At 39.8% G+C, this 12,154-nt stretch overlaps 1 protein-coding gene across 2 annotated transcripts in view; it reads left to right on the top strand.

Annotated features, from left to right (window-relative positions):
• The window catches only part of eprs1 (glutamyl-prolyl-tRNA synthetase 1), a 208,488-nt gene that overhangs the window by 108,266 nt on the left and 88,068 nt on the right, over positions 1 to 12,154 (top strand). For both annotated transcript variants that reach the window (XM_028797360.2, XM_051925007.1), the window contains one exon: positions 4,908 to 5,115. In XM_028797360.2, coding sequence (XP_028653193.2) covers positions 4,908 to 5,115 — 208 coding nt within the window. The remainder of the gene's footprint in view (positions 1 to 4,907; positions 5,116 to 12,154) is intronic.

Here is a 12,154-nt window from a genome sequence, read left to right as displayed (position 1 = left end):
CGGGGCGTAGGGCGCTAGGACCTGGGGCACTTATCAGCCCCCGTCCTGCCAGCCCTCTCGGTCTTTCTCCCCTTACCGCGCGCACAGCACTCGCCACCGCGTCTACTGATGGAGAACCACCTACTTGGTTCCGATCATTCACATCATGGGCCTTTTCGGTGAGATCTCCTTTATGCTTTACGGGGTCGGCTCTACTCACCGTCCCCGCTGTGCCGCTCCGGCCGAAGGATCTAACATCGCGCCATTCTGCCCTCTCACAAAGTGACGTCACCGATGCGACTGCCTTCCCCTCCAGCTTCTGCAACTCCCCACGGGGGGCACTCAGCATCTGTAATAATTGCCCTGCGGGCTGAAGGCACTCCTCCAGCTGGCGCAGGGCCACAGGCTAGCACAGAAAGCCAGCTGGTGATTGACTTACCTGACTGTAAGTCACATCCACTGACTGCTTCCTGTGGGGCCGTTCCTCCGGCCCAATCGAGTCCTTCCCCGGCACGAGACGGACATTCCTTGGTCCCGCCTCCATCCAGTCATCGGCGGGCACGCAAGACACACCTTCCAATCCCATGCCTGTCTCGGGGAGGAACTTCCGGTCCGCGGCTATCTTCTCTTCTTCCTGGTTCGGCGGTGTGCTTGTGTTTTTGTGAGCTGCAGCGTCTCCTTCTTCGCAGCGTCTCCTGCTGCCGCTGCGCTGTTGAGGCCCCGCGGACCAGCAAGCGCCTGCCACCGACGCGGACCCTGGCAGCCCCTGCCTGCTAAATACAAAACACATGTGGTCCCCCAAGGCCGGTTGCTGGCAAGCAGGGAACTTACCTCCCGGGTCCCGTCTGTCCGAGGAAGCGTCCTTGGCGTGGCCTCGCTAGGTGACCTGCCATCTCGGGGGCCTCTTGCGATGGCGCACTTGTAGGAGCCCGCTACACTCTTGCACCACCCGTCATCGTTCTCCTGCACCAGGGGAAAACAAGTCTTCTGCGGAATGGTGGCGGTCCGTGGAGTAAGTCTCTCCAGCGGGGCTGGGTGCACGCCGCTCCCGCGGCTTGTGTGTGGGCGCACCTGCTGCACCGGGCCGGCCACAAAATTATTTGTGATGGGTCCCCGCCTTGGAACAGGCGGAGAGTCCCATCTGGGATGCCATTGTGGAAGCCGGCCCGGACAAACGTGTTGTGAAGAGCAGACTTTGATAGATCCCTGCTCTTTAAATAACACGGTGCCCACTCAAACCTGATTGTCATCCCATTGATTGAAAACCTCTGACTCTAATTTCACCTTCAAACTAACTGCTAATCCTAGAGGTTCACATACTTTTGCCTCTCACAAATATGTAATATTCATTTTCCTCAATAAATAAATGACCAAGTATAATATTTTTGTCTCATTTGTTTAACCGATTTCTCTTTATCTACTTTTAGGACTTGAGTGAAAATCTGATGATGTTTTAGGTCATATTTATGCAGAAATATAGAAAATTCTAAAGGGTTCACAAACTTTCAAGCACAACTGTATATAATCAGGAATGATTTTATATATTCTGACGTTGACTTTACATATTCAAGTTTTGACTTTATATATTCGGGAAGAACTTTATATATTCAGGAATGAATTTATGTATTCCGACACTGACTTTATATATTCTGGAAAGACTATATATATTCGGGAAGAACCTTATTTATTCAGGAATGACTTTATATATTCCGACACTGACTTTATATATTCGGAAAGGACTTTATATTACTTCCGCTGCTGACTTTAAATAATCAGGTTTTGGAGTTACAGTATATATTCAGAACACTGACTTTATATATTCCGAAAATCATTATATTTGCCTGTTTGGCGCCCCATAGTATATATACAGTATATGTATGTATGTATGTATGTACGTATATATATATATATATATATAATGTATGTGTATGTATGTATGTATATGTGTGTATGTATGTATGTATATATGTATATGTGTGTATGTATGTATATATGTATGTGTGTGTGTATGTACAGTCATGGCTGAAATTATCAGCACCCCTAGAATTTTCCAAGAAAATGCATAATTTCTCCCAGAAAACTGTTGCAATTACAAATGTTTTGGTATACACGTGTTTATTTCCTTTTATGTGCATTGGAACAACACAAAAAAACAGAGAATAAAAGCCAAATCTGACATCATGTCACACAGAACTCCAAAAATGGGCCGGACAAAATTATTGGCACCTTTTAAAAATTGTGGGTGACTCGTTTTATTTCAAGCATATGATGCTCGTTTGAACTCACCTGTGGCAAGAGACAAGTGCTGGCAATATAGCAATCACACCTGAAGCCAGTTAAAATGGAGAAAAGTTGAGTCCACCTTTCTGTTGTGTGTCTGAGTGTGCCACACTAAGCATGGAGAACAGAAAGAAGAGCAGAGAATTGTCTGAGGACTTGAGAACAAAAATTGTGAAAAAATATCCACAATCTCAAGGCTACAAGTCCATCTCCAGAGATCTTCATGTTCCTTTGTCCACTGTGCGCAACATAATCAAGAAGTTCACAACACATGGCACTGTAGCTAATCTCCCTGGACGTGGACAGAAGAGAAAAATTGATAAAAGACTGCAATGGAGGATAGTCCGAATGGTGGATAAACAGCCCCAATCAACTTCAAAACATATTCAAGCTGTTCTGCAGACTCAGGGTGCAACAGTGTCAGCTTGAACTATCCGTTGACATCTGAACAAAATGAAACATAGGTAAGCAGCTTGGTGTGAAGAAATCAACTGTGGGAGCAGTTATTAGAAAATGGAAGACATACAAGATCACTGATAATCTCCCTCGATCTGGGGCTCCACGCAAGATCTCAACCCGTGGGGTCAAAATGATCACAAGAACGGTGAGCAAAAATCCCAGAACCACACGGGGGGACCTAGTGAATGACCTGAAGAGAGCTGGGACCAAAGTAACAAAGGCTACCATCAGTAACACACTACACCGCCAGGGACTCAAATCCTGCAGTGCCAGACGTGTCCCCCTGCTTAAGCCAGTACATGTGCAGGCCCGTCTGAAGTTTGCTAGAGAGTATTTGGATGATCCAGAAGAGGATTGGGAGAATGTCATATGGTCAGATGAAAAAAACTCTACTCGTCGTGTTTGGAGGAGAAAGAATACTGAGTTGCATCCAAAGAACACCATACCTACTATAAAGCATGGGGGTGGAAACATCATGCTTTGGGGCTGTTTTTCTGAAAAGGGACCAGGACGACTGATCCATGTAAAGGAAAGAATGAATGGGGCCATGTATCGTCAGATTTTGAGTGAAAACCTCCTTCCATCAGCAAGGGCATTGAAGATGAAACGTGGCTGGGTCTTTCAGCATGACAATGATCCCAAACACACCGCCCGGGTAACGAAGGAGTGGCTTCATAAGAAGCATTTCAAGGTCCTGGAGTGGCCTAGCCAGTCTCCAGATCTCAACGCCATAGAAAATCTTTGGAGGGAGTTATAAGTCCGTGTTGCCCAGCGACAGCCCCAAAACATCACTGCTCTAGAGGAGATCTGCATGGAGGAATGGGCCAAAATACCAGCAACAGTGTGTGAAAACCTTGTGAAGACTTACAGAAAACGTTTGACCTCTGTCGTTGCCAACAAAGGGTATGTAACAAAGTATTGAGATGAACTTTTGTTATTGACCAAATACTTTTTTTCCACCATAATTTGCAAATAAATTCTTTAAAAATCAGACAATGTGATTTTCTGGATTTTTTTTTTTCTCATTTTGTCTCTCATAGTTGAGGTATACCTATGAAGAAAATTACAGGCCTCTCTCATCTTTTTAAGGGGGAGAACTTGCACAATTGGTGGCTGACTAAATACTTTTTTGCCCCACTGTACGTGTACTCACTTTTGTTACCAGAGGTTTAGACATTAATTGCTGTGTGTTGAGTTATTTTGAGGGGACAGCAAATTTACACTGTTATACAAGCTGTGCACTGACTACTTTACATTGTATCAAAGTGTCATATCTTCAGTGTTGTCCCATGAAAAGATAAAATAAAATATTTACAAAAATGTGAGGGGTGTACTCACTTTTGTGAGATACTGTATGTGTGTGTGTGTGTATGTATGTATGTGTATATAAGGCTTTTTATTGTCAGTCCTTTTCAACAATTTGGACTCTAAAGTCTGTTATTTACTGTAAAATCCAAATGAAAAATCATTTTAATTCCAGATTGTAATGTGACAAAATGGACAAAACACAGCATAGATGTGCAGAATGTTTTTGCCAGTTTAATTTTGCAAACAGAACCATATCAAAAGAATGTTTTAATATTAATAGGGTGCAAGAAAGAATGAATCCTTAGATATGGTGCCAGTCCATCACATAATGATCAACCAGACCTACCCCGCACACACACACACACACACACACACACACACACACACACACGCACACAACAGGACCAATATAGCAACGCCAGTCTACCTAACATGCATTTCTTTGTACTGTTGGAGGGTACTGGAGCACATGGAGGAAACCCATCCATACAGAGGGATAACATGCAAGCTTCCTGCTTGGAGGACACAGGGTCCTGGTTTCCTTTTTGTGAGGTAGCCATGCTACCACTGCACCACCGTGTTCCCCTTTCGGTTGAAATATTATAAAATACACATTAATAATGTTATCAGTAAGGGTATTTTTTAATACCTAATATGGCTGAGGAATGATGGCTCATTAGTACAGTTCTGTCCAAGGCCCTGACATGTACAACATGTTTATAAGATGGATAGGGTTTAGTAGAATTTTGTAAGACTGTCCTTTGATAGTGGAAGTACATTGAAAGAGAGAGAGTAGTGTCACCTGGACAAATTCAGAATACCAGGTAAGCTTTTTGATATTCTGTCAAATAAACCACTTTTGTGGTCTTTGTTTATTTCAGAGATGACAGTGGCCATATTGTATCACTTAATGGATGCCTGAACTTGGAAAACTGTGATTACAAAAAAACAACCAAAATTACATGGTTGACCGAGACAGAACAGGCTCCATTGGTTCCCACCGTCTGTGTTAACTATGAACATCTCATTACCAAACCTGTGCTGGGCAGGGATGAAGACTTCAAACAGTATATAAATCAGAACAGCAAGGTAAGTTCAAAGCTATAGATGGAAATGCATTACATGTTTAATTGTGAATTCTGTATATTTTTACAACTCATAAATTTTAAATTATATTAATGCATTGCAGAGCCATTAAGGACATTTTAAACTTTTTTCAGTATTGAAATATGTTAGCTTGTTTAAGCCATCTAATACCTATGTTATAGGAAGCCATGCACTTGTAATGTACCAGCAACTTAGAGTATCTGTTGGACCACCACTTCTAACCCATTACATTTTAACTCATTCATAATTAATCTAGTTTATTAAAAGAGACAGACATTTTAAGTGCTACAACCACAGACCCTAAGTGTGAATTTTAAAGGGTTCCTTTTACAAATTTTGTTGATACAATGGTGCTATATGATGGTAAAATTACCTTTTTGTAATTCTACACATCTTACTCCCATTGTAATGTTTCATGGAGTGAATTTTTTACTGCTAAATACTATAAGACGATAAGTGAACAAAATAAGTCTATTACATTTGGTTGTTCTTCGGGCATTATTTTTTTTCTAACATTACTCAAAAAAGAACTGTAAGAAGAGCAAGATTTACAGTTTCCAGTAAATAAGCAAAAATGAACATAGTGATAAGATGTGGTCATTTGGGATTGTGTTAAAAGCACCTTTTATAAGTACTAGTTAATATCTATCTAGTATTTCTTTAGACACATGGTAATTCAGTTTACAGCCATAAAATATACATGTGTAATGCACAGGTTGAGGAAGACTGTATTCTGCAAATTGGTAATTTAATTCATTGTTTGAAAATCTACTTTTAATGTTCCATCTCTAGTGTTGTTTTATGTCATCTTAAGTGTGGTGATAATGAATGCTTCGTTATGATCTTGAGTAAATTCTTTCATCACTGAAGTTCCTGAAACTCCTACTTCAGTTCAGTTTGTTTTTATAATATAAATCTCCACTTATAAGAACAACGTGCTGTTTGCTTTGACAAAAAAAAAAATATTAAACTGCATATGAGAAATGTTTAAAATATAATATGTAATGCATGAACACTATGCAGTGTCCACACTGAAATTTATATATCTTCCCAAAACTAATATTTGTTAAGTTTATTAAAGAAACAAAACAAAAAGAATTTTTTTTATTGTTTATAAGTATGATTTTTAGTGGTTATTTCATTTTTTAATTTTGATCAATATTTGTAGTTTTCATTTAGCTTATATACAATTACCCCATTATATTATCTCATGTTCTTTTTTTGTTGCACATTTTAGTCCAGCAATACATATTTTTTTAATATTTAATACTAGAATTACCAAAGCATGCGAAAAAACTTGTAAATCTGGCCCACCTTAAATCCCTTCGCACCTCTCCGTCAGCATCTTTTGTCTTGTAAATGTGCCGATCAAGACAAGCAACAAGCAGCCTACTATCCCATCCCCCCACACAATGAAATGCATGTGTTCCAAATAATGATCTTTTATTTCCATTCTAAAACTCCAGCACTTCACTCCCAGATAATCAAGGCTGGAACTGGGAGAACTTTGTGCCGTTCTGCGGTGGTGGGGGGATGGGATAGTAGGCTGCTTGTTGCTTGTCTTGATCAGCACATTTACAAGACAAAAGACACTGATGGAGAGGTGCGAAGGGATTTATGGCTGCTGGATATACAAGTTTTTTTTGTAGGCTTTGGTAATTCTAGTGTTAAATAATATATAGAAGTAATGTAAAATCTTTCTCCATCTGTCAGTTTTCTAAGTCCAATAAATCCAGATTTATGGTTACTGGGGCAGACTCTGTCCTTTGATATGTTGGAGCATTTGCCTAAAATAATTTAAATTTATTTTTTCCCTCAAGCAACACTCACTACCCCAGAATGACAAAGTGAAAACAAGTTTTCAGATGTTTTTGCCAAATGTATCTAAAAATAAAAATCTTAACATCACATTGATGCAAGCAGTCAGTCCCTTTCCTCAGTACTTAATTGTAGCAACTTTGGCAGCAATTACAGCTTGGAGTCTTCTTGGCTATGACACAACAAGTTTTACACATCTAGATTTGGTGATTTTCTACCATTGTTTTCTGCAGACCCTTTCAAGTTCTGTCAGGTGGGATGGAGACTTGTCAGTGGTCAGCTCGTTTTCAGGTTTCTCTATAGATACTTGATTGGTATCAAGTCTGTGCTCTGGCTGGACCATTCAGTAATATTTACAGCGCTGACTCTAAGCCAGCCAGTATGTTGTTGTCTTTGCTTTTTACTTAAGGTCATTGTCTTTTCGAATGTGAACCTTAGTCCCAGTCTGAGGTCCAGAACACTCTGGTGCAGGTTTTCATTAATGATATCTCTGTACTTTTGCTTTCCCTCAGTCTTGTTTAGTATCCCAGTTTCCTGCTGATAAAAAAAAAGCAACTCCACAGCATAATGCGGCTACCACCATGCTTCATTCTTGGAACGGTATTGTGCAGGGGATGAATCTTGTCCGGTTTCCACATTTGGAAATGAGGCCATACATTTCAATTCTGATTTCATCAGATCAGGAAATGTTGTTTCCTGTAGTCTGAGTATCCTTTATGCGTCTTTTTGCTGATCCAAGCAGGCTTTCAAATTTCATCTGTCTAATCATCCTTTAAGCCCAGTTTATTGCGATGCTGCATTATTTCTCCCATCTCCACTTAGGTTCTCTGGAGTTTAGCTAGAGTGATCAGCAGTTTGTTGGTCACCACTCTTACCAAAGCCCTTCTCTCACAGTTGCTCAATTTAACCAGTCAGCTAGTTTTAGGAAGAGTTGTGGTTGTTCCAAACTTCTTCCATTTAAGAATTATGCAGGACACTTGGCTCTTGGGAATTTTTAAAGGTGCAGGGATTTTTTTGTAGCCTTTCGCAAGTCTGTGCATTGCCACAATCCTGTCTACAGGTAATTCCTTCAACCTCATGACTTGCTTTTTGTTCTGATAAGCATGTGGAACCATGTACTTCTAAACAAAAAAAAAAAATGTAATTTTTTATTGAGGATTTGTTCTGTTCTGTGTATTGTATTGACCCCCTTCTTTTGACACCCACTGCACGCCCAACCTACCTGGAAAGGGGTCTTTGAACTGCCTTTCCCATGGTTTCTTCCATTTTTTCCCCTACTAGGTTTTTTTTGGGAGTTTTTCCTTGTCTTCTTAGAGAGTCAAGGCTGGGGGGCTGTCAAGTGGCAGAGCCTGCTAAAGCCCATTGCGGCACTTCCTGTGTGATTTTGGGCTATACAAAAATAAACTGTATTGTATGTGCAGACAGGTGTATGACTTTCCTATTCATATGCAATCAGTAAAATTTACCACAGGTTGATTCCAAACAAGGTGTAGAAACATCTCAACAATGATCGATATAATGGAACTCACCTCAGGCATATTTCAAGAATCACAGCATTGTGTCAATGTCATATTTCAGTTTTAATTTTTTTTTATTTGTAAACGTGCCATAATTCACAACAGGCTACAGAAAAATGATGGGTCCTTTATGCTTTCTGAAGACACTGTATTTGGAAAAGGGAAAAATAACTGAAGTACTAGAGACATATGCAAGGGCAGACACAGGATAAAGTTTAAATCCCACATGGATTGTGGCCCTGATTCCAATCCAACCTAGGCATCTATAACTTTTCCAAACTAACTTTGGAAAGCACTGCACATCTTTGTCTATGTAGAAAGAACATTTTATAATATAGTCACTGACCATTTGTATTATATATTGAAATGCATTTAATACCTACACATTCCTTCTGTCATAAAGTTTTCGTGTTGGCTGGTTCATTCTGCTATGGACAGCATAAGTGTAAATATCATTTAACGAAAATGATTGTTTATTGTTTGATTTCTGGTATTTAGGACATTAGGCTTTGTCGTGTCACATGCGAGTTATTGGATTTATTAGTTCATTCTTTGCTATTATTTTAAATTTATAAATATTTTTTTACATACTGTATGTTTCCTCAAATTGAAAGAGTATATTGAGGAATATGTTGAGGCAATGTTCAGTATATTAAGGCTGAGTTGTAGAATTGCAGCATCACATAAGATGTAAAAAGTATATAGTGGTTATAATAGAATGAACTGAGGGTCTCCATTTAATATAACAGTGCATTATTTAATTTGTTAACTTTTGTAATTTTGTTAGTAGAACTTATTTGAGATAATGTGGACCGATGCTCGCATAGCTAAAAACTCTGGTAAAACAACGGCAGCTGTAGTGGTGACACTGTTCAGAGATGGTGGGCGCTGACCGCTCTCTGGGAATGAGTTCTTTCGTGATTGTGGCATGTTACGTAACCCAAATCTATGTAGATGTAAAATAAAAGGCTATACCCCTCCCTAGTGATATGGCGGTAAGAAATCGTGCAAGAGAAATAACAGCTTTGTTTAATGTTGGCTTATGCTGCATAACAGAGGAAAGAAGCCAATGACAAAACCCAGTTCGGGAGTGGGGGCCTGAGGTGTTGAGTCTGTCGATGTTCATTTGTGCAGTGGAAGGCATTTTTGTGATCGGATGACAATATCTCCTATCCACCCATCAGCTTCAAAGGTGTGCTTGGTTGTTTTCCTTGGTCGTTTCTCCATGTGCAGGCCCCAACTTGGGTGAGCATGTAATTCCAAACAAGGATACAAACAAGGATGTTTAAATTATAACAAGATGTTGCATATTTCAATACATGCCTCGTCCAACCCAATGGTTTGTATATAAAGTCTTTTGCTTGGTGGCTTTGTGGATCCCTCCAGTCTGATTGCCATTACAGAGCAAATGAGATGCACATATGGTGACTGTCCATTCAGCAGAGGAACACTTCACTTTACATCCTGCTCCTGATATAGCAGTCAATCATGAGAATCTTTGCACTCAACAGCTGTCATTTCATCTCTTTATTTCAGTAGCATTTCAGTCTGTTTGTGTTAAAATCCGTAAAAACGTTGTTTCTGCAATAAATATATGCACAACCATATCATGGCATCAGATTTACTTAGCTGGACTTAAAATCTTTGTTTGATTCTGCACTTCTTCCACTCTGGATATAAGCGACTTGTTCCTTCACCTGCCATTATCAGGTTTGTGCACCAGACCGAGTCATTAGTATAGTACAGTCAATTTGAATCTTTGTTCATAGAACAGCACCTTTTCTTCATTGATAAAGCACCATCACTGAGTTGGAGAGGTCTGAACACCCACTAAATTGAGTGGCCAAACTAAAATACTTGCTACTTGCGCAAATGCATAACATAAAACAGTGCTTTATCAAACTTATATTACAATACAGAGCACTATTAATGGAAATCCTAGACTCTCAGTTAGTGAAAATGTTTCTTCAGTAGGATATTACACTAAACAAAATAAACACATTGCATCAGTTATCTATCACAGGTGTCTTAAATTATAACAAGATGTTGCATATTTCAACTTATGGGTGTATTCATTTTTACTAAAGCAAAACTTTATAACAAACTGTAGCTTATCTTATTAAGAGACAGATCTCATAAATTTCTTTAAGATTTTATAAAAGTGCAGTTTCTATAGACTAATGTTAAACATTTGAATTATTCTCTATCTATCTATCTATCTATCTATTCCCATATAACATAAATTTCCTGATGTATAACTGACTTAACAGTCTTTTCAACTATGTGCATTATCACTAAGCACTAACCTTAATACAATGATGTAACAACAAATCTTCATAAAATTAATCACTAACACATACAAACAAATGCATGTTATTTCATACATTTCATTATTACTGAAGTGTTAATAATAATCCTTTCCCATACATCAAAATATGCAATATCAAATATGCATCAAAACATTTCATATTAAGACTAGAAAAATAAATTAGCCTAGTGTAATATTGCAACATTCAGAGCCTGTTTGCATCTCACCTGTTAAACTATTTCTTGCAGCTTGTATATAAATATCCTGTGTGTTTCATCCATTGGTCACTGGGTTTGCTGAATCTGGAGAAAAAGAACATCTATAGTTTTGAAGTTGAATATCTTTTTTGCTTATAATACTTTATTGAATTCAGATCTTACAATTCCTAACTGACCATGCTACAAGCTGTCCTTCTGGCTTCACTAAGACTTAGCAGGGTCAGTAGGTCATTGCTTTATTTAACACTGCATCTGTTTCTAGGCTTCATCAATGACATTCCAGGCTCACTGACTAGCATACAGGATGAATTACCAATACCAATTAATAATGTTCTTATTATCACATTTAATTTTACTTGCTTATAGCATTTTTTAAACTTTCACATGTATTACTATGTATAAAATTTGGATATGATCCCCTGTTACTATGTGGGGCACCCCCACCATTGGGATCTGCTTCACATTACTGATTAGTCAGCTGACAGACAAAGAAGCACAAACTTTTAAATAAACACAAACTTACAAATGATGAATGACATATGAGATCATCTGCTACCCCAGACTCTGAACAATCTATGTATATAATTCACTAAGCCGCTGACAAGTAGCCACCCATGGAAAGCACGCAAGACAGCCACGCCCACCAACTCTAAGGCCATTGGATACGACGACAACTTGCAGAGCCACGCCCACCAACTCGGACGCAGCAACTCACAGAGCGGGGCGTCATTCGCGTTTGTCTCTGCTACACTCCACATGCATCTCTGAAGAAGTATGTTTGTCGCGGAGGTGAATTGCTGTATGCGGCGTGTAGAACACTTTGCGAGGGGTATCCCATGGTCTTACAGTTGGTGGGTGGGTCTCTGTTAGTTGCTCTTGCGAGGTTCAGTCTCTCCCTGTGCATTTCCTGTGCGACACACACACACAGCAGCAGCACGAGAGAGACGTACACACACAGGCAGCGCCAGAGAGAGACAGACGCGCACACACACACAGAGGCAGCGAGACAGAGAGCTGCGCACACACACAGGCAGCGAGAGAGAGAGACAGAGGTACACACACAGGCAGCGCAAGAGAGAGAGAGAGCCGCGCACACACACACAGGCAGCGCAAGAGAGAGAGCCGCGCACACACACACAGGCAGCGCCAGAGAGAGAGAG

Source organism: Erpetoichthys calabaricus, chromosome 3 (genome assembly GCF_900747795.2).
Source record: "Erpetoichthys calabaricus chromosome 3, fErpCal1.3, whole genome shotgun sequence".
Lineage (NCBI taxonomy): Eukaryota > Metazoa > Chordata > Cladistia > Polypteriformes > Polypteridae > Erpetoichthys > Erpetoichthys calabaricus.
The sequence above is the reverse complement of the archived record's forward strand: the minus strand, read 5'-3'. Positions and strand labels throughout refer to the sequence as shown.